This window comes from Acipenser ruthenus, chromosome 14 (assembly GCF_902713425.1).
Source record: "Acipenser ruthenus chromosome 14, fAciRut3.2 maternal haplotype, whole genome shotgun sequence".
In the NCBI taxonomy this organism is placed as follows: Eukaryota; Metazoa; Chordata; class Actinopteri; order Acipenseriformes; family Acipenseridae; genus Acipenser; species Acipenser ruthenus.
Window position 1 is genome coordinate 33998725 of NC_081202.1, and position 25993 is coordinate 34024717.

The 25993-nt window shown below is 39.1% G+C and overlaps 1 protein-coding gene across 2 annotated transcripts in view; it reads right to left on the reverse strand.

Moving 5' to 3' along the window:
- The window catches only part of LOC117419745 (voltage-dependent L-type calcium channel subunit alpha-1C-like), a 342930-nt gene that overhangs the window by 88991 nt on the left and 227946 nt on the right, over positions 1-25993 (reverse strand). For both annotated transcript variants that reach the window (XM_058986425.1, XM_058986423.1), the window contains 3 exons: positions 25708-25904; positions 19482-19585; positions 16611-16783 (listed from right to left, as the gene is read on the reverse strand). In XM_058986425.1, coding sequence (XP_058842408.1) covers positions 16611-16783; positions 19482-19585; positions 25708-25904 — 474 coding nt within the window. The remainder of the gene's footprint in view (positions 1-16610; positions 16784-19481; positions 19586-25707; positions 25905-25993) is intronic.

Here is a 25993-nt window from a genome sequence, read left to right on the forward strand (position 1 = left end):
TGTGTGTGTGTGTGTGTGTGTGTGTGTAATTATATTATATATATATATGTAATTTTTTTTAATAGAGAGAGAATACATGCATTGTCTCCAGTCAAATGCGGTTTTCACGATCACGCCGCGAAACGCATCGGGCAGGGCGTTCTGGGCTTTATTCTTAAGCATATTTCATGTCTGAAATTAAAAAGATGTTATTACGCTGCATGATTGTAAAATGGCCAGAACCTATGTAAGTACTATGACCAGCCACTAGGTAGGTATAACTGTAAAATGACCAGCCCCTACAAAGAAAATGCTTGGTTCATTTACATTTATTTAAAACACATACTATGTTATGTATTCTGATTGGTCCAAATCAATACATGTACTAGGTATGCGTTTTTTACCCGGATGGCCTTCCATAGATTCCTAGCATCACACACACTCACTGAGGAGAGCTGTCTCCATGCATCTCACTCAAACTTTATTCAATTAGAGATATTAAGGGCTCTATGTATCACTGATTTTTCTTCGTATCTTGACTTTTCATTGTTTGTTGTGACTTCGTAGACCTACCCACGATGTATTAAAGTCATTTCACTTCCCTGCTGTGGTAATTTAGTTACGACTGTTCATTTCAAACTACTTTCGTATGCAAATGTACGAATCTCATTATAATATCAAAGTTTTGCGCTTACTTTTGATGTATTATCATTTTTTCCTGATTTCCTCTCACTGGCGTAGATTCAACTAGCGGTTCGTATGTGAAACTTCCTGTTTAAACGTACAGGCTTTTAGTAACTTTAAAACAAAGCACCTTAAAATATTAAATAAAATACAAAAAATATATTTATTATTAGTCTATATTAAATAACAAAGGCAATAAAATGCATTTTGTTTGGGTTTATTTTATATTTTAAGGTGCTTTATTTTAATAATGGAAGGGAAACACAGAAATAAATCATTAAAATTGTTGTGTCTTTTGTGCTCTTCTTTATGTTAATAAAACACTTGCACTTGTTTGTAAGATGTGGCCATTCAATATATTAAACTGCGTAGCTCAGAACTTTAACAAAGAACGGACGTGACGTCATTAACTAAACCCGGTAACTATCAGTGTATTATGGTAATACACTACAGAAATATTTTCTTCTCAGTAATTAATTATGTAATGCACAGACAAACGAAATATGACGAAAAATATTTACTTGCGTAGCCTAATGTATGTACTTTACTTTTTTCCTTTACACAACTAAAATATACATAGACTCAAACTAAAGTTTTCTGCGATATTCTTATAAAGCACTGAGCATAAAGCATGGTTAGGGTACAGACGAGTACAAACCTGGTAAACTGGAGAATTACCATGAAAATTTACCATGGTAAACTTTCATATATAGAAACAAACTTAGTTTTGTTTATGCTTTCCGTTTTTGATGACCCTTTCTTTTAGATCTACGTGTTGGTTTGTTTTTCACTGTGCCCAGGGTCTGCGCTACGTTTAACACATCACAGTCAGTTTAGTGTCTGTCGGTGTCCCACTGAATTTAGTTTGTTAGTTATTTCTTTCCATGTTTCTTTTCTTAATGTTTTTTGGCCCTGCAAAGTGTTAAATAATATTTCTTGCTTTTTTTCCATTTCACTAATTAACAGGTAAATTTCGTCTTTGTGGAAAATTGTTTTCCTTTTCTTTTTGGGCATTGCCATAGTTGCATCAAGGTCGGAGTCTGCAGAAGCCATAGCTCGATCCTATTATATAATAATAATAATAATAATAATAATAATAATAATTTGCCTGCAACTTCTTGCTGTTCACTATACCACTCATTTATCTTTGCTGAATTTTATCCATGTTATTCCTGTGTAGAGAGGTGCAGTAATGTGAGCAGACAGAAGAGGTAATATTGTGGGGTTGGCAGTTTTTTTTAAGAACTCAAAATCAATAGAATAGAATATAATTAGAAATTAAGAGTATTTCTGATCTCAAAGGAAACAGTATAAAGCTATAGCATTAATCATACTGACTGTGTGGACATCTTCTTTGCAGCCATTGTTCGTACAGCTTCCAGCAGCAAAGTTTTTATATAGTGTCTTTTATACACAAATGATCTCAGAGTGCACATCACTTGCAGAGGAGGTCATTTTCTGAACTCTACAGAATAGAATCAAAGCCCTGATTTATTAAGTTGTTTTTTTTCTTTACACCAAAATGCAATTAGCACCATTTTTGCGAAATGCATATTAAACTGTTAATGTTCAAGAGAAATAACAAACGATTTAGGCCGGTTTGGGGTCTATTTTGGTGTAAAGACCTTGATAAATTAGGATCAATGTGGCAACTATTTGCACCCCCACTTTGTACTACCTCACTCTACCTCGGTTGACTCTTATGTAATAATCCTGCCCATCTCTCTGTCTGTCACATGATAACTGCCTTGAATTTGATCTTCTCAAACTCATTTGAATTTTAAACACCTAACCTATGCATGCATGTACCCTAAAATTCCAAGGTCCCTCTGTATGTGTGTGCACTGGTTTACTGTGCAATAACACATATAGCTATAGTGAGGTATAGCTAATACAATAATACCACAATTATGTGCTATAGTTTTAAATACAATGAGTTATAGCTAATGATACAATTCCACACATCCTTCCGGTCATGCACTTCCATTCATTACACAGGTTTCATATGCGTTTGTGAAAGAAACAAGTGTAACATTACATTTTAAAACATACTATCTGCTACCATCCTCAGGTATAGAAAGCTCATGCTTTAAATGATCTAGTAAGTGGGCCAGTCTTTTAACAGTACTGTACCAGATGACATTGTCTTAAAAGTAAATGTTTGCAACACCATGTACGTCTTTCCAAACTGAGATCCTGTGGTGGAGTGTCCAGCCCCTTGGTTTATTATTTATTTATATTATGATTTTTATATGTTTATATGACGGCGAAAGCCGATGGTTATTTGTTATTTTATGTATGGATTTTAAAAACCTTGTGAGGATGTGTGACTGATCAGCTACTGATTATTTAACTAGCTGACAGTCACGCATCCTTATGAAACTTATGCAGACTATGGCCGAGGGGTAATAAGAATTAATTAATTAATAGCTAGTTAACCCTTTGGCCAGAATATGTAAGCTTGCACTCAGGGAGAGTGTACCGAGGAGAGTACGGGAGAGCGAGCAAGGAGAGAGAGAGAGATTTAAAACCTAAAACAACTGCTAAGCGTGCCGGTTTTACCCCAGCACGATACTTATTTGTTTATTTCTGTTTCTTTGGCCAACGTGCCCTTTTGTTTGTAGTGTGTTGTTTGTTTAAATCTTTTGTTTGTTTATTATTTAATAAAACACTGATCGCCGTAGCGCTCCAGTTTCACCGCCGCCATTCATTGTTTTGGTTTCTGTTCCTGGTCCGTGCCGTGACCACCCACACACCACTCAACAGCTCGGTCACAGATCCACAAAGTGAATGGGCAGTGAATGGCAGGCAAGATAGATGGAATTATTTGATCAGCTGTAACCTTATTACAACAAAGGCCAAAGCCTCCAGGTGAAACACAGTATAAGGATCTCTCAACCACGAGGCCTCGTTAACACATAATGAAGCTGGTGATGGACTTTAAGCAACAATAGCAGCCCAAGCTTCTAAATTTAACATCCCACCAGATGATATCCTACTTTGATGTCCAATCTAAGTGATAATATTAGGAAATGAAAGGTCAAATACACAGTTCAATATGTGGATCAAGTCTCAGTGCACTCTAAGCTGCTGCTGAAATAATACAGTGTAATTATGCTTTCTTTATCTAACCTATGATTAAATAGAATCAGAACATTATCTACACATTTTGGGACATTGCTTGTCCTGATCACAGCTTTGTTATGATGTGATGTAGACTCCACAAGATGCTGGAAGGTGTTTATCTATTCAGTCATTAATATTTCAGACATGACAAGCCTCTCTGTCTTTCCCCTCTGTCCATCACTAACTGTTTGAGGCCTCAGCTGTCTCTCTTGGCGACCACTGTCCTTCGCTTTGTCATTGCTGATACTCTCTGCTCACTGGTGTCTTGGAGAAGCCTGCTAGCATGACTGTCCTTGTTACTGTGGCACCTGAATCGAAGTGCACCCACTAGCAGAGCTCTTTTGAATGCTGTTAGATCTCACTGGATACTCCAGCTGAATAAAAATGATCTTGCAACCATTTACATGTAAAGCTAACGGGGTTACTAAAAAAAAAAATCCCCAAATGCATCCTTTGTCGTTATGATGGAATACTTGCAGATCAGTGTAGAAATGATGCCAGTTACAAGTTAAGATTGAAGAAACACAAAGGGCCTGTAGCAGGGCGGTAGAGAGCCCTGTACATTCATTTGTTTATTTATTTTCAGAACGGGGTTTCCCCCTCCGCCCGTGTTATTTTGTGTTTGTTTATGTATTTATTATTTAGATTTGTCGGCGAAGCGCTGTATGTTTTTTGTTTATAAATATGATGGCATAGCCGATTTGTTTTGTTTAGCGTGGATGGGTAGCCCCATCCACAGTAGTTAATAAACTCGTGCAGATTGTGGCCGAGGGGTAATAGAATAATTACTAACCAGTTAAACCCCTCGGCCAAGATATAAAAGCCTGCAGCTCTCTGCACTCTGTGTGGGTGTACGAGAGGAGCGTAGAGAGCGAGGAGAGAGAAAACGAAACTAAGAAAAACATACAGGAAAAGTGAAGGCAAGATGCGCTCTGCTGAATGTAGCACGAGGCGGACCATGAGGTCAGAGAGCACCGCCCCCTTTCCCACAGAGGAAGTATGTGGTAGGCTTGCCGTGTGTAATAAGAGAACGACTACCTCGATTATTGGACAGAAACCAGTCGGGTTGAAAGGGAGTCAACAATTGCTTACAAATGTATAAATATCAAACATTGTAAAGTTTTGTCAGTCTTTTCATCTCTTTCACATTGACTCCGTGGATATCCGTGCTTTCTGATACAAACAGATCATGCTCTGAGCTGTACTGAGGTCTTGTCCAAAGTCAGTTTAAATCTCATGCTGACATGATTGTATTGGAAGTATACCTTTCTTGTAGATAAAGTGTGTTTTTAGTCAAAAACATTTGTCAGCTTAATTTTTAGAATACAGTTGTGTACCAAATATAAAGCCAACATCTAAAAAGTATTTATCATCCAGAAACAGAAATGTCGCATTACCAAAATGTGGCAGCCTGTCGCTCTACATCAAAACAGAAGGGTGCCATTAGATTCTTCCTGAGTAGCTACCACAGCAATGACAATGTGAAGTCAACATCTAAAATGTTTTCTGAGATACGAGCAGGTGAACAGGTACCCATGGTGTCGGACTTACAGAAACGTACAAGCACCCCTCACAGGAACGGTAACGAGTCATGTAAAGACGCATTCATGCAGAGCTTGATATATTTCTCTTTTTTTCAGATCATCAGCAAGAGGCTAAGCTAGCAGTGGACCGGTGCAGTAGCTCTGCGCTGTTCTGCACTGGGAATATGACAATAACATGCTGATATGATGGCTATTCCTCACCCCCCTCATATTCACCAAACCTGACACACTGACTGTATAATGTAGTACTTTAATACAATCAATTGTTGATTGAGTTCACCAATGGTAATCCAGAAGATCAAAGCTAACAGTAGAGTGGGAAGAATAAAACATGTCAATGTGCAATATCACTTTATCTTTAAAACACGCCCTTAGTTATTCTTCCAATCAGCCTGATTAGACTCAGACTGGAATACCAATGTACTAATCTCCTCTGTTTCCTCAGTTCTATATCAATGCACCACAGCCCCACTCTCCCCTCAAGTGGTGATGAAAATAAGCCAACTAAGCCTACAGTTAATTGCTGGATGTGCCATTCACCCACAGTGGGGTATGAGGCTCCGTTTCGGAAAGCAAATGATCAATACTTCTTTCTTTCTTTCTTTCTTTCTTTCTCTCTCTCTCTCTCTGAGCTCTCCGGTTCATGGGTGATTATTTACCTTTCATACTTTCATACTACATTGACCCTAACATCACAAAGTACAAGTGCAGTTGCATTGTCACAAACAATACCCATCTAGAATAATCAGTATGCAGAAACAGCCGCTTTGCTCCCATAGCGTGAACAGCCACCTAAATGTTTAACAGTACCTTCTCAGGTGTTTTTATTATTCTTTTTTAAAATAAATATCAGTATATAACTGGAACACAGCCCTTTCCCTGTGGCTGATTAATGACTTCATTTTCCTCAGGCTGCAGTGACCTTGGCATCTCTCAGTTCTTTATACTGCAGCTCACTCAGTTATCTCATGATACAGTTGTAATATACTCACAGGACAAGATTGAGTAATTCAAGACTGAATTTTTATTGTGTTTAACACTCAGACCAATATGTCTGTTCGCTCATTGACGACTGCCGTAAAACCCTTGCTGTCTGTTTACGATAACCATTGCGACAGTTCTCAAAGTGATAGCAGTTCGGAACCACTGCGACACTAAACATAAAAACAGTCTTTGTTCCCATTAAAGACAGACTCAGAGTGGATGCAGCACAACTAACTTTTCAAAAAAGGAAACTTTAAAGCGTTTGCCACACACTAGCTATGCTGTAAAGGCAGGTGGAGTGCACTTTGAGATACAACCGTCTATCTCGCTGTTATAAAAACCTAGTCCTAGCAGTCTCATTTGATCCAATTGCCTGTTATTTCCTTGCACTCTTGGTTTTTGCTTAATTATATGAGATCTGCCGATGCCTGTACTGGTTCAAGTATATTGGACAAAGTTGCTAAAGTTTCCCCAGTTCATTTTCTGTTTAGGTTGCCACAGGAGGAAACAGCAGAGATGGGCCTGAAAACTGTTTCCTCACCACCATTTATCAGACCTGAGACCCCAACATTGGATTTTAATATGAGGCTTGGTGGTACAGTGGTTAAAGAAAGGGGCTTGTTACCAGGAGGTTCCTGCTTCCATCTCAGCCACTGACTCACTGTGTGTGACCCTGAACAAGTCACTTAACTTGTGCTCTATCCTTCGGATGAGATGTAAAACCAAGGTCCTATTGTAAGTGACTGCAGCAGCAGTTGTGATGCATAGTTCACGCCCAGGTCTCTGTAAGTCACTTTGTATAAAAGCGTCTGCTAAATTACTAGATAAAAATACACTGAAAAATAACATGTGTGTACTATGTTTTGATTTGGATACTTTATTTACTGTTCTCTGGTCTTTTTGTTACCTACTCTGGTGGTTTAGTGTTTATTAAAACTAGGGAAGAGAATCCACTGAGACGAAAGCAACAGGACTTCCCAGTGTCAGCTAGCCAGCATCTTTTGTGCATCATAATGTATGTGTAACAGGCAGGAGCAAGTGGTTCCTACCAGACTCTGTGAGGGACTGTCAGGACAAGGAAACCCAATGCACAGGCGAAGGGTAGGCTTGAACCTCAGACTCTTCAGCACCTTACAGTAGAGCCAAGCTGCAGTATCAGGCCAGAGCTGTTACAGACCTGGTACAGTATATTTCCTGCATGCATTACCTCTTTTACACCACAGGGGTTAGTACTGTAATAACTCCCGCATAAAAGATTAATTCTCAAAATGAACGCAGTAGGGATTCAAGGAAATGCATGCACATGGATTAGGGAGTGGTTAACATGTAGAAAACAGAAAGTACTGATTAGAGGAGAAACCTCAAAATGGAGCGAGGTAACCAGTGGTGTACCACAGGGATCAGTATTAGGTCCCTAATCTGCATTAATGATTTAGATTCTGGTATAGTAAGCAAACTTGTCAAATTTTTGCAGACGACACAAAAATAGGAGGAGTGGCAAACACTGTTGCAGCAGCAAAGGTCATTCAAAATGATCTAGACAGCATTCAGAACTGGGCAGACACATGGCAAATAACATTTAATAGAGAAAAGTGTAAAGTATTGCATGCAGGCAATAAAAATGTGCATTATAAATATCATATGGGAGATAATGAAATTGAAGAAGGGGACTATGAAAAAGACCTAGAAATTTATGTTGACTCAGAAACATCTTCATCTAGACAATTTGGGGAAGCTATAAAAAAGGCCAACAAGATGCTCGGATATATTGTGAGAAGTGTTGAATTTAAATCAAGGGAAGTAATGTTAAAACTTTACAATGCATTAGTAAGACCTCACCTAGAATATTGTGTTCAGTTCTGGTCACCTTGTTACAAAAAGGATATTGCTGCTCTAGAAAGAGTGCAAAGAAGAGCAACCAGAATTATCCCAGGTTTAAAAGGCATGTCGTATGCAGACAGGCTAAAATAATTGAATCTATTCTGATTCAAGCATTCAAAATCCTAAAAGGTATAGACAATGTCGACCCGGGGGACTTTTTTGACCTGAAAAAAGAAACAAGGACCAGGGTCACAAATAGAGATTAGATAAAGGGGCATTCAGAACAGAAAATAGGAGGCACTTTTTTAAACGGAGAATTGTGAAGGTATGGAACCAACTCCCCAGTAATGTTGTTGAAGCTGACACCCTGGGATCCTTCAAGAAGCTGCTTGATGAGATTCTGGGATCAATAAGCTACTAACAACCAAACGAGCAAGATGGGCTGAATGGCCTCCTCTCGTTTGTAAACTTTCTTATGTTCTTATGTTCTTAATTTAAATGCAAACACCTTCCTTATAGCGAGCGAAAGTTCTCAGTATGTGTTTATACTACACAGGGTTCTCCCCAGGAATTCTGTACAGCCGGGCGGCAGAACATTATACCCGGGAGCACTTTTAACAGAAAAATAAACTTGCCTTATCTTAAATATATAATACGACAAAGAATTTGAATAATGTGTTGTTTTTCGTTGACTATACCTGGTTGCTCTTTTTTATGTTCTACATTTTCTTTTCCATTACTGTTTTTTATTATGGTAAATTACCATGCTTATTTAGGCACTCTACGATTTGACTGGGGAAAGATAACGTAGGGTTATTGGAGTTAACAAAAAAATAAGGTAACCTTTTCGCTTCCTTTTTAGCTTAATTATTGTGCTCATTGCTTCATTTAAATAGTTTTCTTTATGTTGAGTTTTCAGGGCATTTTGTTAATGCACGTCTATTGTTGTTTTTCGCTGTTCTTCATTTTTTTAATGCAACTGTTCATTTTAACCTTTTTTTAACACAACAGTGTTTTTGGTGCATATGTACTATACACCACCTTACAGTACAATAATACGACAAAAAATGGACTGAATGATAATACCCGAAAATAATCGTAATATTTTTTTTAATAAAGTAGCCGGCGCAAATATAGTATTAGGTGGTGGATTGCAACGATCGCCGGCTTATTTTGACCCCCTGCATTCATTGTCACTATTTTTGCTTTGAAAATAAGTGGTTATTTTTTTAGCAGTCATTTTTAACGTTTTAGCCTCTCGAAGTGCTTAACATAGAAAACCCGCCCCTCTCTGATTGGTTAAATGTTGTGTCAAGACGTAACACAGCTGTCATGTGGTTCCAAGATTTTTTTTTCAGCCAGCAACGCGCATGTGATCTAGTGTTCTAGAAGCGCAGTCAATCCTTATTGTTAAAGGCACAGTAGCATCTGCAAGACGGGCGGATCAGGTTTTTTCAGCCGGGTGACGACAGCCACTTTGCCGGGCGGCCCGCCCGGTTGAAAAGGCCTGGGGAGGACCCTGCTACAGTATTTACTATGTATTATGCAGTGCAACAGTGATTAATAATGTATAGCGGAATAAGTGATGCAGAGGAGCAGAGAAGCTACAGGGAATAACGAAGGTAGAAAATCTGTACTAATCCATTTTTCACACAAACTTGAGTGACCCTCTGTTTAACAATTTATACTTTCAATCCTGAGTGACCCTCTATTTAGAAACACACAGGCAGTACAAATCTCCACAGACAAGCCTGTCCAGCCCCTTAATGAAAATCTGTTTAATTTGCTGCACAGTCATGCTCGAGAGCCACCCGGGGGACCTGCTTTTATTGTTTTCCATCTAGAGCATTACAATGAGAGATGGCCATGGTGAATCACGCTCTAAAGCAAAAAACAAACTTTTTACATTTGTGTTCACTTACCCTCTAATATATCCATTAACAATTTAAATACTATCCCTTATCCTGTACTGTATTTTAAACAATATCACCCCACACCCCTCCAGAGTGAGACTTCCATTCTTCACTGTGGCACTGGGGCTGAGGAGTCTGCAAGAACAACAGAAAACTAAAAAAAGAAAACAGAAAGAAAAAAATGCAACAGCACTTACAATATAAACCACTGCCCATATTCTCATTGTTGGCTTTTAAATAACTAAAGTAACAGGGTAAAATTATCATTTCGTTATAGTCAATCAAAATGAACGATAAACTGTTGGAGTAAATTAATAAAATTAGATTGTGAATAAAAGTAGAATTGCATGTACCTGTTCGTCTCATGTATGTAGTATTCTGCCTTTGCTTTATCCTATTCGTTAAAGAATTAAACTTTTATTCAAAATCACTCTAACATGAATCGTTTCAAAGTGCACCAAATCTTAATCCAACATGCAAGAATCCCAAACTGAGATTTTTCTTTAATCAATTTTGCTTTGCCACGTGGTTGCTGAACAAGCCAAAAAAGAATGCTTTTTGACAAGCTATATTCATTATACTGCTTCTTTCAAACGATCAATATAGTTTCCAGCTTTGTCGCAACATAAAATTATTTTCGTTTTGGAGGCATAGTTACACAGCATGCACGTTTTATTAAGACAAAAAAGTTGACTTTACTGCAGAGGTGGCGTCCCGAGTGTACAGACCGGGATGTTGACAGTGTGTGTTTTATCTTTTTTTAAATGTTTTATTTGGGGTCCAGGGGCCAGGTTCGTTATAGCTGAATGCTCGTTATAATGAAGGCCGTTATAGCGAGGGTGTGTTGTACATCGTCAATGTACAACCTTCAGACTTAAAGCATTAGTTCCATAAATTGTCTCTGCAATGCACATTCATTTATTATATGTCACAAATGTGCAGTTTATAATGAACTCATGTTATAAGAAACATGTATTTTCATTTTAAAACATGATATCTGGTACTACAGAAATCTCTGTTTGCAAGCCTTGCTTTTTAGACTCTCTTGCACTTCTTATGTTATTTCACCTGCAGGGTTACTGGCTTCTTGCCTGTCAATAACCAATCAGCTGCTTCCTCTAACATCTGACATGCTTTCGGCGAGTAACCTGCTTTGACCCAGAAGACACTGCTAGGGTTAAATAACCAAGGCGGTAAGGCAGTAACAGCAATGTTTTTTTCACTCCCCTTCCCTTCCATACGCTGCTCACATCTACCCTCAAAACATTGCAGCTGGCCCCTTTAATAATTTATTACACTGTGATATTTATGGCACACTTCAATGCCCTGGCCTCTACAAAATGCTTACACTCGCCACACATCATAACTATTCATCAATGTGGCCCAAACAGGAACCAGGGTGAGCAGCCCCCAGGAGCTTCAAGCACACAGGATCCATACCTGTATTTCATAAAATACAGGTATGGATCCTGTAATAAGAAGTAAATACTTCTTATTTGAGTTATGAATAGGGCTTCTAGTTTTTGGGTTTTATTTTTGATCACGTGATGTCCTCTTTAAACATAATTTGAGCCGATTCGCTTTCTTAATCAAACACTAATTACCAGAGGAAGTCATATCTTGACTGAGTTCACAAACAACGTGCATTGATCTCACCTGATTCTATTTGAACCTGCATTTTGTTCTGGGTCTAATCACAGAATTCATCTTATTAATTTCCACTGCATTAGTTTCAAGTAGTGCGTCGCTAATTTAAACAATCTGGTATTCAGTTAAGGCTTAACAACTATTAATTAAGGTTTAAAGGGAGGGAGAGAGATGGAAAATAAAAACCGAAAACTAGAAGCCCTACTTATGAAACACATTGGCACTTGTTACTATAATATACTTGTACTTACTAGAACTGAAGTCATTGTATTTTATCTTGCTCTGTATTAATACTTGTACTGTGATTCTTGAAATGTATTTGTTTACGACTGTAAGTCGCCCTGGATAAGGGCGTCTGCAAAGAAATAATAATAATAATAAAAACAGCATTTGAAAGTTCAGCTTAGCAAACTGAAGAATAAGAAGACAACAGCTTTTTGTTTTCACACAGCCTGCTTCTTTGGCCTTTGCTCCCACAACAGGTGGCCCCCGAGGCCCGCGGCCGCTCGGTTCCGACTCCCCTGATGCTGCTGTTTCCGAGTCAGTGGTGTGCTGTGTTGCGCTTGTGGATGTGGGGTCCTAAGTTCTGCCACCACCATAATGCACAGAGCCGCTGCTGCAGCAGCTCCCAGCTCAGGAGAAGCGACTGGGGTGAACCATGCGCAAAACTACAGACTGCAGACAGAGGTAAGGGGGTTGGGGTGCAACTGTAAATTATATGCAGGACCTTCTTCACTTGTCTTCGAGTACTCCGAAAACACAGTTAGGGTTTTCTTTAACAGGATGGTGCCTGTATGTTTATTTGAAACACAAAACCAAACAAAACCTAATTCCTTCCAGGACTGCTAATTACACTTTTCTCATTTTTAATCTATAACCGGACAGCTAAGCTGTTTACCAGTCCCCAAAACATATCTACTTTTACAAGTATATCCAAACACTGTACCTTCACTCTGTTTCCAGCTCCCTGGTAGTCTCCCTCTAATGGAGCTTTGGGTTTTCTTTTTATAACATGTGGCTGTTCCCAATTAGCACCAATTATCCCATTTGGGAACAGCCAACTTCTCACATGTATTTGGCAGGGATAGGAATTAACCCCATCCCTGCTAACCAACACCAAAACACATATAGACACCCACCCTTTATTAACAGACAGGGCTCTTGCTCTACCACATACCCCCCCCCCCCCCCCCCCCCTTCCACAGCAACCTCCGCCCTTAAAGTCCCAAGTCCCAAAAGTCTCTTTCGTAGTCCCTGCCCAGGAACAGAGGCAACACTGGGTTTATGGTGGCGGCCACAGTGTGAAGTCCTGACCACACTGGCAGCGGCAATGCTCAGTGAACATGCTGGCTCCTTCGGCAGGGGAAATCCTGGCAAGGGGAATGCTGCCAGTGGTAATGCTGACAGTGGAAATGCTGACAGCGACATGGCTGGCTTTGTGAATATGGCCCTGAAAGTTTCTGCTTTATTACATCTCACTTGACTGTTGCTCAGTGTTGGGGGAGTAAGGCATTACATGAAATACATTCCTGTAATCTGATTATGTTTTTCAGTGACTTGTAGTTACATTTTAAAAAAGGACTATGGCTAATGCATACCATGGAAATCAGAAAGAGCTTTAATAGTGCAAGACATGATCACCATTTTTATGTCACCTTGCTAGAAAATAGCGTGAGAGGAGGGAACGAGTGGGTTCAATAGCTGGATCTTTAAAGAATATTTTGAGCTGCAGCCTGACCAAACCGAAAACAAATATCTGTGTAAAATGTAAACTGTGCCAGAGAATTAACTATTTGTAACCGCAGCTAGTTCATTGTTTTTCAAAGTAATAAGTTACTATAATTAGTTACCACTTTGTTTAAGTAACTTGTAACTGTAATGGATTACTTTTTAAAGCAAATTTTTCCAACCCTGCTTTTACTGGTGACAATGCTCTCTTAAGGAATGCACTGGGTTTGTTGTCTGTCTCGTGGCTAGAAGCACGGTGGAATAGAGCCACATACAAAAATTAAATGTAATTTCTTATTTCATTTAGCAATTTTGCTGATACACGGGAAGAGATAATTACATTTAAGCTGGACAGTTTTCCTTTTAACCACTGCACAATCAACTCCTGTTATATTATCTCACCACCAAAATTTGACATACTGTACAATATGTACGTCCATTATATCCCAGAGGCGGGAACATGTATGTACGCCTTCAGTAACAAATTCAATAGTAGATAAAACAATAGGTGCATGCCATTTTTCAGACAGGGGAGAATATATCCATAACTAGGTTAGAGGCTCATGTAGACAAATGTTTTGAAAAAATAGGCTTCTCAATGTCTATGACAAAAATCTTCATTACAACTGGTATATTCTTTTCAATAAAGGAAAACCATATAAAAAACATGATGGATCTGTGAATGAATCCTGTTTTAAGTGTCATTAGACTCAAGGACTGTAGATTATATCAGCAATGACTCAGATGTCTACTCTTCTTAATGTTTCTAATTGAAAGGAATTTGTTAAGTCTCTACTGAAAATAAAAGATACATCACAACTTGATCGTCTTACTGTTTGACTCTTCAAAATTCTGGAGTTGGCAAAGACTTGTTTTCTGAGTGAAATAAAATGACTGTAACAGTATAAAACGAGCAAGAAACCGGTGGACAGTTGTTAAACATATGCTGGTCCGCTCAAAATGTGCCTTTGCCTTTCAATAGCTCCAAAATACTGTAGGGCCCACACTGGTTTCTAAAAGAAGTTACTATGGGGCTGTTGAGCCTGTCTTCTGTATAATCAGTAGCTGATCAGTCATGCATCCTCACTGGGTTTTTAAATTATAAATATAAAAAACAATAACAAAAGACGTGGCGCTTTTATCCGCGCCGCAAACAAAAATACAAAGAATAATAAACAGGGGCAGGACACTCCGCCACAAGCAGCAGTGTGGAGTAGTGGTTAGGGCTCTGGACTCTTGACCGGAGGGTCGTGGGTTCAATCCCCGGTGGGGACACTGCTGCTGTACCCTTGAGCAAGGTACTTTACCTAGATTGCTCCAGTAAAAACCCAACTGTATAAATGGGCAACTGTATGTAAAAATAACGTGTAAAAAAATAATGTAATTGTATGTAAAAATAATGTGATATCTTGTAACAATTGTAAGTCGCCCTGGATAAGGGCATCTGCTAAGAAATTAATAATAATAATAATAATAATAAAAAAGTATAAGAGTCTTCTGAATGGTATAAGACAGTCTTCTGTATGGTATAAGAGTCTTTTGTATGGTATAAGACAGCCTTCTGGTCTACTTTGGGTAACAGAACTGCTCAGCTGCCATTTGAGGTTCTTGCTGTTACCCAGAGTGCTTCAGAAAATGCAATCTTACACCATAACAGACAGGGTTTACATGTTAACAGATATAATTAGCCTTTAATGAAACATAACACTGGAATAATTAGACTAACTGACAATGACCTGAAGCAACGTTGATTGTATACAACGAGTAAATGCTGTCACAAGACACAGGTGAAGGTGCCATACAAGCAAAATCCTTCCCCAACCGTGCAGCCTATTCCTGCAACACCAACATACTAACATTAGTACTTGCCTATGTCTCGGGACTTGTTTATACCATGAATGTATGATTTAAAAAGGTTCAACCAACACATGTGAGATTTTTTCCATTAATACATGTAACAACAGGAGTTGATAAAACTGTATTTGGTTTATTTTTGCTACACATTACATTCTATTCTTTCAACAAAGATTAAAAAAAATTACACCGACCTCAGCTAAAAACAAAACAAAACACAGTCCTTATTTAAAACTAGAAGGGTTTTTGCCAAACATGGCAATCATGCGCTCACAAACGATCATCTTCATATACCTATTTATAACCCGTGGGTGGATGGCTTAGCCATTTTAAAGGCAAATGCGCATTTACAAGCTAATCCAACAAGTCAATCAAACTTTATGAGAATCACAAGCTTTTACAGAAACATGCAAACATCCACCTATAAAAGAAAACGTATAAAACTGTATCTCCGCTGTAAGTTTGAGGTCACAATTTGAAACACTACTTTCCAAAAATGCACGTTTGGGGGCATTTACAAAGCTTTTTACTCCAAATTTCCATTTGAAAGTTGTTTAATTAGTTAACAATGTAAGTCAAATAAGTTTTGAATTTTGAATCTTTAAGATAAAAAGGTGTGAATGACACATTGGATTAAATGTCTTAGTGAATTTCCCCCAGGGTGAGTTAACCCTTTATTTCTGGCTCTCTCCGCAGTGGCTGATGGTGTTTATCAGATGCATCACAGAGACCACTCTATTTGGGGTTCGGAAGCTTGCCTATTGTTGGCATCACTCTGATTCCCCTCCTGTGTTTCACACTTATTAAAAAGATGAGGTTGGTTTTGTATCTGGGATACAACAGAGTTCTACAGACAGGAAACTAGCTACAACCACAGGGTTACCCAGGCTTAAAAAAGGGTTCTCAGCTTCCCCTTTCCCCTATAGACATTACAGACATATAACGAGGTGCATGCATCTTCTGTAAAGTAAATATTGATTTCATGAAAGATATTACCAATAAATAAACTACATGTCAAACCAAAAGCAATACTAATAAAATACAACAAATGAATCAGTATTATCAATAGCAATGCATTCATCATTCTCTTACATATGAAACTTGCTATGGTAATGTACAGCTAAACTCTGCCCTAAAATAAAATATTGGTTGTGGTGTCCCAATAGTTTTGGAGTATAGTGAACAGCACATAAGCTCTGGTTAAATGTACAGTATATAATACAAAAATGCTGGGTAATTATAAGGGATTGTCATCACTGCCCAGGTTGTGTTCTTCTCCTATGGTGTGTACAGGTAATGGTGTTTCTATCACTGCCCAGGTTGTACTCACGGTTGCGTGGTTTCTCCTCATCCAGCCCCTCTTCCTCGTTCTCAGGGTCGATGTCCTCTGCCTGGGTGATCCAGTCCAGGTACCCTTTCAGATCCTCCTCCAGCTGCTGCTTCTCTCTCAGCTTCTGGAAGTCTCCGCGCGCCTTGGCCTTCTCACGCTCCTTCGAGAACTCTCTGACGGAACACACAGGGGCAGCTCAGCCATGGCGTACAGTGCACAGAGATGCACCATGGCAGCACCCACACTTACACTACAGTCACTGTAGCTAACAAGACAATTCCACTAATATTACCCATTTTGGATATCTATTAGCTACATAGGTCTGAAATGTGCAGTGTGATTTGAAAGAAACATGTATTTTCATTTTAAAACAGACATCTGGTACTACACTAACTTCTCAGTTTGCTAGCCTTTCCTTCCAGGAAGTCTGTTACTGCCTTACCTCCTTGGTTATTTCACAGCAGCAGTGTCCTCTGGGTCAAAGCATGTTACTGGCTGAAAACATGTCAGTCAATAGGGGAAGCAGTTGATTGCTTATTGAAAGGAAAAGAGCCAGTGAAGGGGTGGGGACAATTTCAGCCTCTATATGAAATGACCCAGGAAGTGCAAGTCTAAAAGCTAAAACATGTTTCTTTCAAAACGGCACATTTGACACTTACACAATGAATGGATGTGCATGGCAGAGAAAATGTATATAACTATTTTGTTAGCTACAATTACTTTAAATATAGGGTGTTGCAAGATACTAGTTGATATCCATTCCACAAGAGGTCACAGTACTTATTGGGGGATCTTGAGTGAGTGAAAATCAGCACCCTATATTTCTACACAGCACCCTATATTTTAAAAAATGTTTAAATATGAACAATTTAACTGTAAAGCTCATTTTAATTTCTGATACAAACTATACACTATCTGATACAAAGACATTTCAGAGGGCTGTATCACATTCATAACAGGGTCTACTATATATTACGAAATGATAACATCACTTTTTCTCTGGCAGCTCCTTAGTGTGGCCCCAGAATGTCTGTTTTTATTTCCAGATTCTGGTGGTGAGGTCTCAAGTAGGTTGCTAAGAATTATGGACCTGCTTAATTCGATTTTGAGAGTTCAGGGGTCTAGCTAGTGTTAACATGTGTTGAGATTATATATGCCAGTTGAGTAACAGGCAAATAACCAATATTAAAGTCTGCTTGAATGAATAGCTAATACTACATCAATAAATCCTGTCTCAGCTGCATCTGAAGAGTTCAAACATTCCAAACTCTTTCAGCGTGACTGCACTGCATATGCATTTCCAAACAAGAACCCAAGGATGACTAATCCAAAGTTTCAATGTCTGTAATTCATACTATATTCTGTAATTCTGTATATGGGCATACACCTGTTACTTACTCAAGTTTATCACAGGACTTTTGGAGTGGAAATCTGCAGTTTTCCCATGCTTTTCCCACATTTACCATGTTTTGCCATGTTTTTTAATATGCCATGTTTTTTAATATTCTTTACCATACATCCCTGGGCTATACAATGCTTACCTGTGCTTTACCATGCTTTATCACACTAAGCATTTATAAAGGGTGTACTAGTGTTGAAGTTTGAGGAATCAGACAAACTGACTTACATTAAATTACATTAAATTTAATTTGATAAATTCCATATTGGAAATAATGTGGGCTATTTGTACTTTATTTGAATAATAATAATAATAATAATAATAATAATAATAATAATAATAATAATAATAATAATAATAATAACTTCACAACCTGTAACATGTATGAAGAAAGTGCAAATAATGTATTTTATATGTAACATATATGTACATTATTATTATTATTATTATTATTATTATTATTATTATTATTATTATTATTATTATAGTATTGGTGGTGAGTCTGCCATCTGCCCCTGTATGAAAACTAGACTAGCAATGACAACACAGTGTTGTTATACTGATGAAATTGTAATTATTGTTCTTGTATGAACATGCATATTTGTATACAGTAGGCATTGGTCCTGTACATGCTAAGTGCATCTTAATAGCAAGATTATACGCGGAGTGGACTGGAAGTATGTATGCACGTTTGTATGTATTTCCCTATGTAAAGTATGTAGGTATAGTAATACTATACTAATACTAATATACTAATACTAATAATAGATTCATATTTATGTCAGTGAAATGGAACAAATGTTCTTACAAATGCATTTATACATTCCCCAGCCATTATGGAACCAATACACTGTGAACAGTGTCTGAAACATCTTTGTAAATTGCATTCATTGAAGGAGGGAGAAAAGTCAAATAAAATGAAAGAATGTTGCCGCTTACCCGCTCAGCACACCAAGAACCAAGTTAAGAACAAAAAATGAGCCTATGATGATAAGTGTAATAAAATAGATCCAGGGCCACTCATTTCCTATGGCATCATTGACCTGGAAAGACGGAGGGATAATTAGTGGGTATCCCCCAGCGCCTCAGCTCAGCAAGACTCCATGGCAAAAAACTGCCTCTCGCACAGGCATGCTGTCGTCAGAGGCAGCCTTACTGGTAGGGTGGAGAGAAACGGATTTTGAGATCTAACCAGTTTACAACACAGATTCCCAAGTTTTGTTTGTATGTTTATGCAAGGATGAAACAATGTTAATTTAATACAACTGGAAAGATACGTTCAAATTCAAATTGTTTTTACAGAAATAGGGCCAAACAGAACAATTGTCAGTATTCTTGTAAATTGTAATCCGCTACAAAATCCTTTCCCTCCCTCCAAATCGTTTTTAGGGTACACCTCTCCTAACCCCTTCCCCACCGACACAGAGTCTTGTTCACTGGGCACTGGTGATGAACAGCACAAACAATCTTACCCGCTCAACACCCCCAGAACCAGATTTAGAACGAAAAAGGATCCGAAGATAACCAGACTGACAAAATAGACCCAAGGGAGCTCATAGCCCATAGCGTCCTGCATCTGGAAAGATGGAAGGAAGATTGAAAGAGAGAGAGAGAAAGAGACAGTAAGAGATCTGAGAAGGAAGTTTCAGGCCAGGCAAAAAGAAGCAAGCTGCTTTCAATGGACGTGATGTCTGAAGCATACACTCCTCATCCTCTGTTTAATGTAACCTGATTTAATTTATAAAAATTGGCTTTTAACAAGAATCTCTAACAAAACGTTTTGAAAGCAGCTATACAAAATGTAGTCCACAGTCTACTATCCACTGAGAATCTTGCAAAGCTTTTTTCCTACTCTGCAGAATGTTAGTAGTGCTGCTTTCAATTCCTTCAGGCCATCTCATTGTGCTCTTTTCTCAGCTATGCCCGATGCAACAAACAAGCCGTCCTATTCAATGTTAAGTCTCCTTTTATTTTCTTTCACATTGTCATTTTCGCACACTTGATTACCTGTGAAAAGAATCATTCTGTCATGTTCTTTAGGCTCAAGTGTTAGTGTGTTCTCCCTTTCAGCTACGACATGTTTCTATTAAGGTAATGTTATGCAAGCCTTATTGAGCAGCTTAAAGGCACGGCCTTCACAATTCAACTCATTGTCCCTTAATAGAAATGTAAAAATAGGCCTTTTAATGTCTGCAAACAAGCAGGCACATTAAAAGGACTGCAGGTTCCATTGCATCACCTCAGGGATTCTGTAAGTGAGGCCTGTGCGACCACAGCTTTATTTAATACATGCTATATACTCTTATTATGTGCTTCATGAATTGAATCATGCTACTGTATCTTTCTTATAGTACTGTGGACAGGCTGGCTGTAGTGGTGATGTCAGACCTGGAACAGATACACACAGAGTGGTGAATGAATTGTGAATTGCGCTTCTGCGCCGGTTTATTATTAAACAGAAAATAAAAGGTTGAACAAAACAGAACACACTTAACAAAACAAACGGCATGCTGGCCAAATTAAATAGACCAACAAAACACAAATACAAAGAAGTGTCATGCTAGTTTAAACTAGCACGAGTGGCAATTGTTTACTTTTAGCTTGAACTAATCTGTGCACTCCATGTTCACACATTAAAACACATTTTATCTGTATGTGAAGTGATTGTGCAATCCTCGTGCCTAAACACAACTATATATTTAGTTATTTATTTATTTATTTTTAATAAATTTAGTCGTTGCCAATTATTTTTTATTATTTTCTCCCCAATTTGGAAATGGCCAATTATTTTTAGGCTCAGCTCACCGCTACCACCCCTGTGCTGAGTCGGGAGGGCGAAGACGAATACACCCTGTCCTCCGAAGCATGTGCCGTCAGCTGATCGCTTTTTTTCACACTGCGGACACACCATGCAGCCACCCAAGAGCTACAGCGTCGGAGGACAACGCAGCTCTCGGGCAGTTTACAGTCAAGCCCGCAGGCGCCCGGCCAGACTACAGGGGTCGCTGGTGCGCGGTGAGCCGAGGACACCCTGGCCGACCTAGCCCTCCCTCCCACCGGGCAGCGCTCGGTCAATTGAGCGCCGCCCCCTGGAAGCTCCCGTCCTCGGTCAGCAAAGGAATAGCCTGGACTCGAACTTGCGACGTCCAGACTATAGAGCGCATCCTGCACTCCACGTGGAGCGCCTTTACTGGATGTGCCACTCGAGAGCCCACAACTATATATTTTAAATCACTCGTGCTACACAGACCCATCATATCACGTGCACCAATACATATACACCAACATTAACACACCACACGCAACATAAAACACAAAATACACACAGGGCCAGGGGCACTCTGCCACAAGTACTTACAATAGGTTTAACATATTAGGTTTTATAATTTAAAGAACAAATCTATGACAGTCAGAGTTGAAATATTTGCTAAGTTGTTTCAGCTTAACTACCATTGGGTATATTTGCAGAAATTATCTTGTCTTATACCATATTCCTATTTTTTGCTTGTGCATCGAATCCTACTGTATGTAGGCCCATTTTTTCCACATTAGATCCTTTTTACAATGTAAGCATCATCTTTAAATAATATCACCTTTTTAATATTTATCACATCTCATAATACTAAAGACTGAAGATGGCGCTCACATTAAATAAATAGATGCAAAGTAGGAAAAAAGTCTGTAATAAATACAGTATTTCTGGCTGAATACCTGGAGGGGAACACAAGGGGGTGGATAGTATAGTGCATGAACGTTTATGGCTGGGTAAAGTATTTAAACCAGGATTTTGCACCCTTGTGATTTAGATACTGTAGACAGGACGAGGAGCTTAAACTCCTGCATGCTGTGATTCAGTGGTTTAAAGCTAAATCTATTGACACCCCTTTCTCTGTACAGAAGGGCTGCCATAGGAAAAAGCCTGGAGTACTTTGATGACCATAGCCCTCGGCGCTCTGTTTACAGCTGTATGCACATTGGTGTTCCAAAACGGATTCACTTTCCACAAATCCATGCTGCACGCATGTGAGGAAAGAAAATCTTGAGGCAATTATCCAGCCGGCCAAATTGAGTTTTTTTTTTTAAACCTGTAGCCTGGTTTTAGAGTGAGCTGCAGACAAGGAGAGCAGCAGCCAAGCAGAAAGTAAGACATTGAAGCTGACAGTGTAAGGGCAGTCTCTGTTTAAAGGAGTGCTAACCTAGGGTTTAAACTCTCCGTCACCTTGCGTATCAAACTAGCAGTACACTGCGAAATGCAATGGTACTCATTCATTCGCTGAAGGTATGTATTCACGACCAAGCTGTTGAAATGAAGCACTGGAATTCTAGGGATTTCCTGAGAAAGTTTCATCAGAGTAAATGTACCTTAAAACCGTAGATAACTTCACACCAGTGTATTCTAGCCCTGCTGTCACCTGTGTGGATCACAGTGCTATACTATACTGTACCTAACCCTTCCCTCCTCGGCTCCACTGTATTTATTCATACGAGGGCTGATCTGGGGGTCAGTTTACATTAAATGCACAAAGATAACACTATTCTAAGCTCCACAACACCGCAATCTTAAAAAAATTAAAAATAAAGATTTACGATTCTCAGCTCCAGGTTTAATGTTATTGATCTATAACAAAATGGATAATCTATTTTTTTTTTAAACCAAACACATTATGTGCCCCAAACTACACTATATTTTTACATTATAGTAACACAGTAATTATACTATGGTTGCGTAGTTACAATGCAAAAACATGTATAATTACAAAGTGAAAGAACATTGGCAATTGCTAGTGTAATAAGTGTTGTGTGATACATTGCCACTACACATTCTGCCCCCTGTCCGTCCTGTTACACTAGCATCTTTTGGAACTATACTACACTTACACATGTGGCTGTGTAATTACTATGTAACCACACATGTAATTACCATGCAATTACAGTGTGGTTAGAGACACTCGGATCAGCCCTTGTCGAACAGGCAATGTAGACCCCCTCTTCCACCCTAATGACACTAAGCTGACGATGTGATTTCCAGTTCTGAGATGTATTTTGTATTGATTCTGCTATTGAACACTGCATCTTTCTTCCTGAGCTTTCTGTTTTGAATGTGCTGGCTCCATGATCTCCAGTAATTGGTTATGTTTATTGGTCTTTTGGCACAAATACCCTGTAGCTGTCTTTATTGAAATGCTGTCTCTCCAATAATTAATAGTTAATAATTTTGGCTCTAAGATGCTCAACACTCAGTTCTATTTTTCTTCGGAATGTGTTGGCTCCTGAGTCGAGGACAGACTGAACTCATCTTTGGCACATTTTGGTTGATCGCAGGAGGCCCTGAGTTGTTTTTGTGTGCAAAGGAGCATTTATAAGATAGGTGGTTCGAAAGTCACATGATTAATTGCTGGAAATTTTGAGAAGAAAAGCAAGTTCTTTAGAACAATGCAGCCTAGTACTGTCGGGATCTTGGTGAAGATGATGGGATAATTAATGTAAGGCTCTTGCTTAGCCCTATCAAATGTAGAGGCTCTTATGTACTGTATATAAAACAGTAACTTGTATTATTTTAGCGAATAATGTAACCTAGCACAATAGATACAAGTCACACATCTTGAACCCCCAATCTTTCTGGCTTTCTCTCTCTGCTATGGTTGCTCATAAAGCACAGTCACACTTCAGTGTGAATATAAAGAAATATACTTGTTTAGGGGCCACTCTTGTCAGCACATTTCACTCATGTAAACGGCCTTTGGCATATGATTGTAAGGTGTCAGGTATATCGGACACTATAGTTTATTGCTACCGGTTCAGCTTCACTGCTTATTGCTTATTGGTTTTCGACCCACACTGTATTTTAACCCAAAATAAAATCCCATTACAAGAATTACTTACAGCAATGTAATATTTGTATTAATACAGGGGCAATCCATTAATGTTTTTCTGTTGTTAAATATTAACGCTGTGTGTATGTATGCATGCATTTAAGTTATATATGAGTCTGACTCCGATCAATTATTTATCATTGGAATTGTAAAGAATTTTAGATTAGGTTTAGACATAATCTTGGTACATTGGTTGTGCTTAACAGAAGCCGCTTAGCAGTCGCAACAGATTGAATTAGACAGGAGTATTTATTTCAAACTACTTTCATTTTAAGAATCATAGGAAAGACATCAAAGTAGGATATATTGTATATATAGGCACATGTTTCAGGTCTCTATATTGTATTGTGTTTACTGGTTTTCAGACACCACCACTGAGTTCTCTGTATGGAATTTAAAATATATTGTATTAAATCCACACACTCTGAGTTATGTGTATTACATTAAGTTGCTCTCAGATTCCCAGTACTCTACACTGTATTGTATTGAGTTTGTTCTCTTTCCTATCCCCAGTACTGAGTTCTCAGTGCTATTCTGTATTGAGTTTGTTGGTCTCAGATCCCCAGTATTGAGTTCTCAGTGCTATTCTGTATTGAGTTTGTTGGTCTCAGATCCCCAGTACTGAGTTCTCAGTGCTATTCTGTATTGAGTTTGTTGGTCTCAGATCCCCAGTACTGAGTTCTCAGTGCTATTCTGTATTGAGTTTGTTGGTCTCAGATCCCCAGTATTGAGTTCTCAGTGCTATTCTGTATTGAGTTTGTTGGTCTCAGATCCCCAGTATTGAGTTCTCAGTGCTATTCTGTATTGAGTTTGTTGGTCTCAGATCCCCAGTATTGAGTTCTCAGTGCTATTCTGTATTGAGTTTATTGGTCTCAGATCTCTAGTACTGAGTTCTCAGTGCTATTCTGTATTGAGTTTTTTGGCTCTCAGATCTCCAGTACCCCGTTCTCTATACTGTACTGTATTGAGTTTTTTGGCTCTCAGATCTCCAGTACCCCGTTCTCTATACTGTACTGTATTGAGTTTTTTGGCTCTCAGATCTCCAGTACCCCGTTCTCTATACTGTACTGTATTGAGTTTTTTGGCTCTCAGATCTCCAGTACCCCGTTCTCTACACTGTACTGTATTGAGTTTGTTGGTTCTCAGGTCTCCAGTACCCCGTTCTCTATACTGTACTGTATTGAGTTTTTTGGCTCTCAGATCTCCAGTACCCCGTTCTCTATACTGTACTGTATTGAGTTTTTTGGCTCTCAGATCTCCAGTACCCCGTTCTCTATACTGTACTGTATTGAGTTTGTTGGTTCTCAGGTCTCCAGTACCCCGTTCTCTATACTGTACTGTATTGAGTTTTTTGGCTCTCAGATCTCCAGTACCCCATTCTCTATACTGTACTGTATTGAGTTTGTTGGTTCTCAGGTCTCCAGTACCCCGTTCTCTATACTGTACTGTATTGAGTTTTTTGGCTCTCAGATCTCCAGTACCCCGTTCTCTATACTGTACTGTATTGAGTTTTTTGGCTCTCAGGTCTCCAGTACCCCGTTCTCTATACTGTACTGTATTGAGTTTTTTGGCTCTCAGATCTCCAGTACCCCGTTCTCTATACTGTACTGTATTGAGTTTTTTGGCTCTCAGGTCTCCAGTACCCCGTTCTCTATACTGTACTGTATTGAGTTTTTTGGCTCTCAGGTCTCCAGTACCCAGTTCTCTACACTGTACTGTGCTGCATTTGTTGGCTCTCACAGCCCTGAGTTCTCTACCCCGATCAGTGATCTGGCTGGCTTGTTGTGTGGCGGAGGTCACAAACAGGGCAGGGATGCTCACTCACGTCGTAGAGCACGTCGGTCCAGCCCTCCATGGTGATGCACTGAAAGACGGTGAGCATGGCGAAGGCGAAGTTATCGAAGTTGCTGATGCCGTCGTTGGGCCCCTCCCAGCCCATCTCGCATTTTGTGGTGTTTTTACAGTGCCGCCCGTGCGCTGTGTCCGGGGCACAGGGGGCCGGCTTCTCCTCTGCAACCATTCCTGCAAAAGAGCGGCACAGTGTTACCCTGAGGGGTAGCCAGGACACCTGCATACACCCACAGAGACCCAGCGGCACAGTATTACCCTGA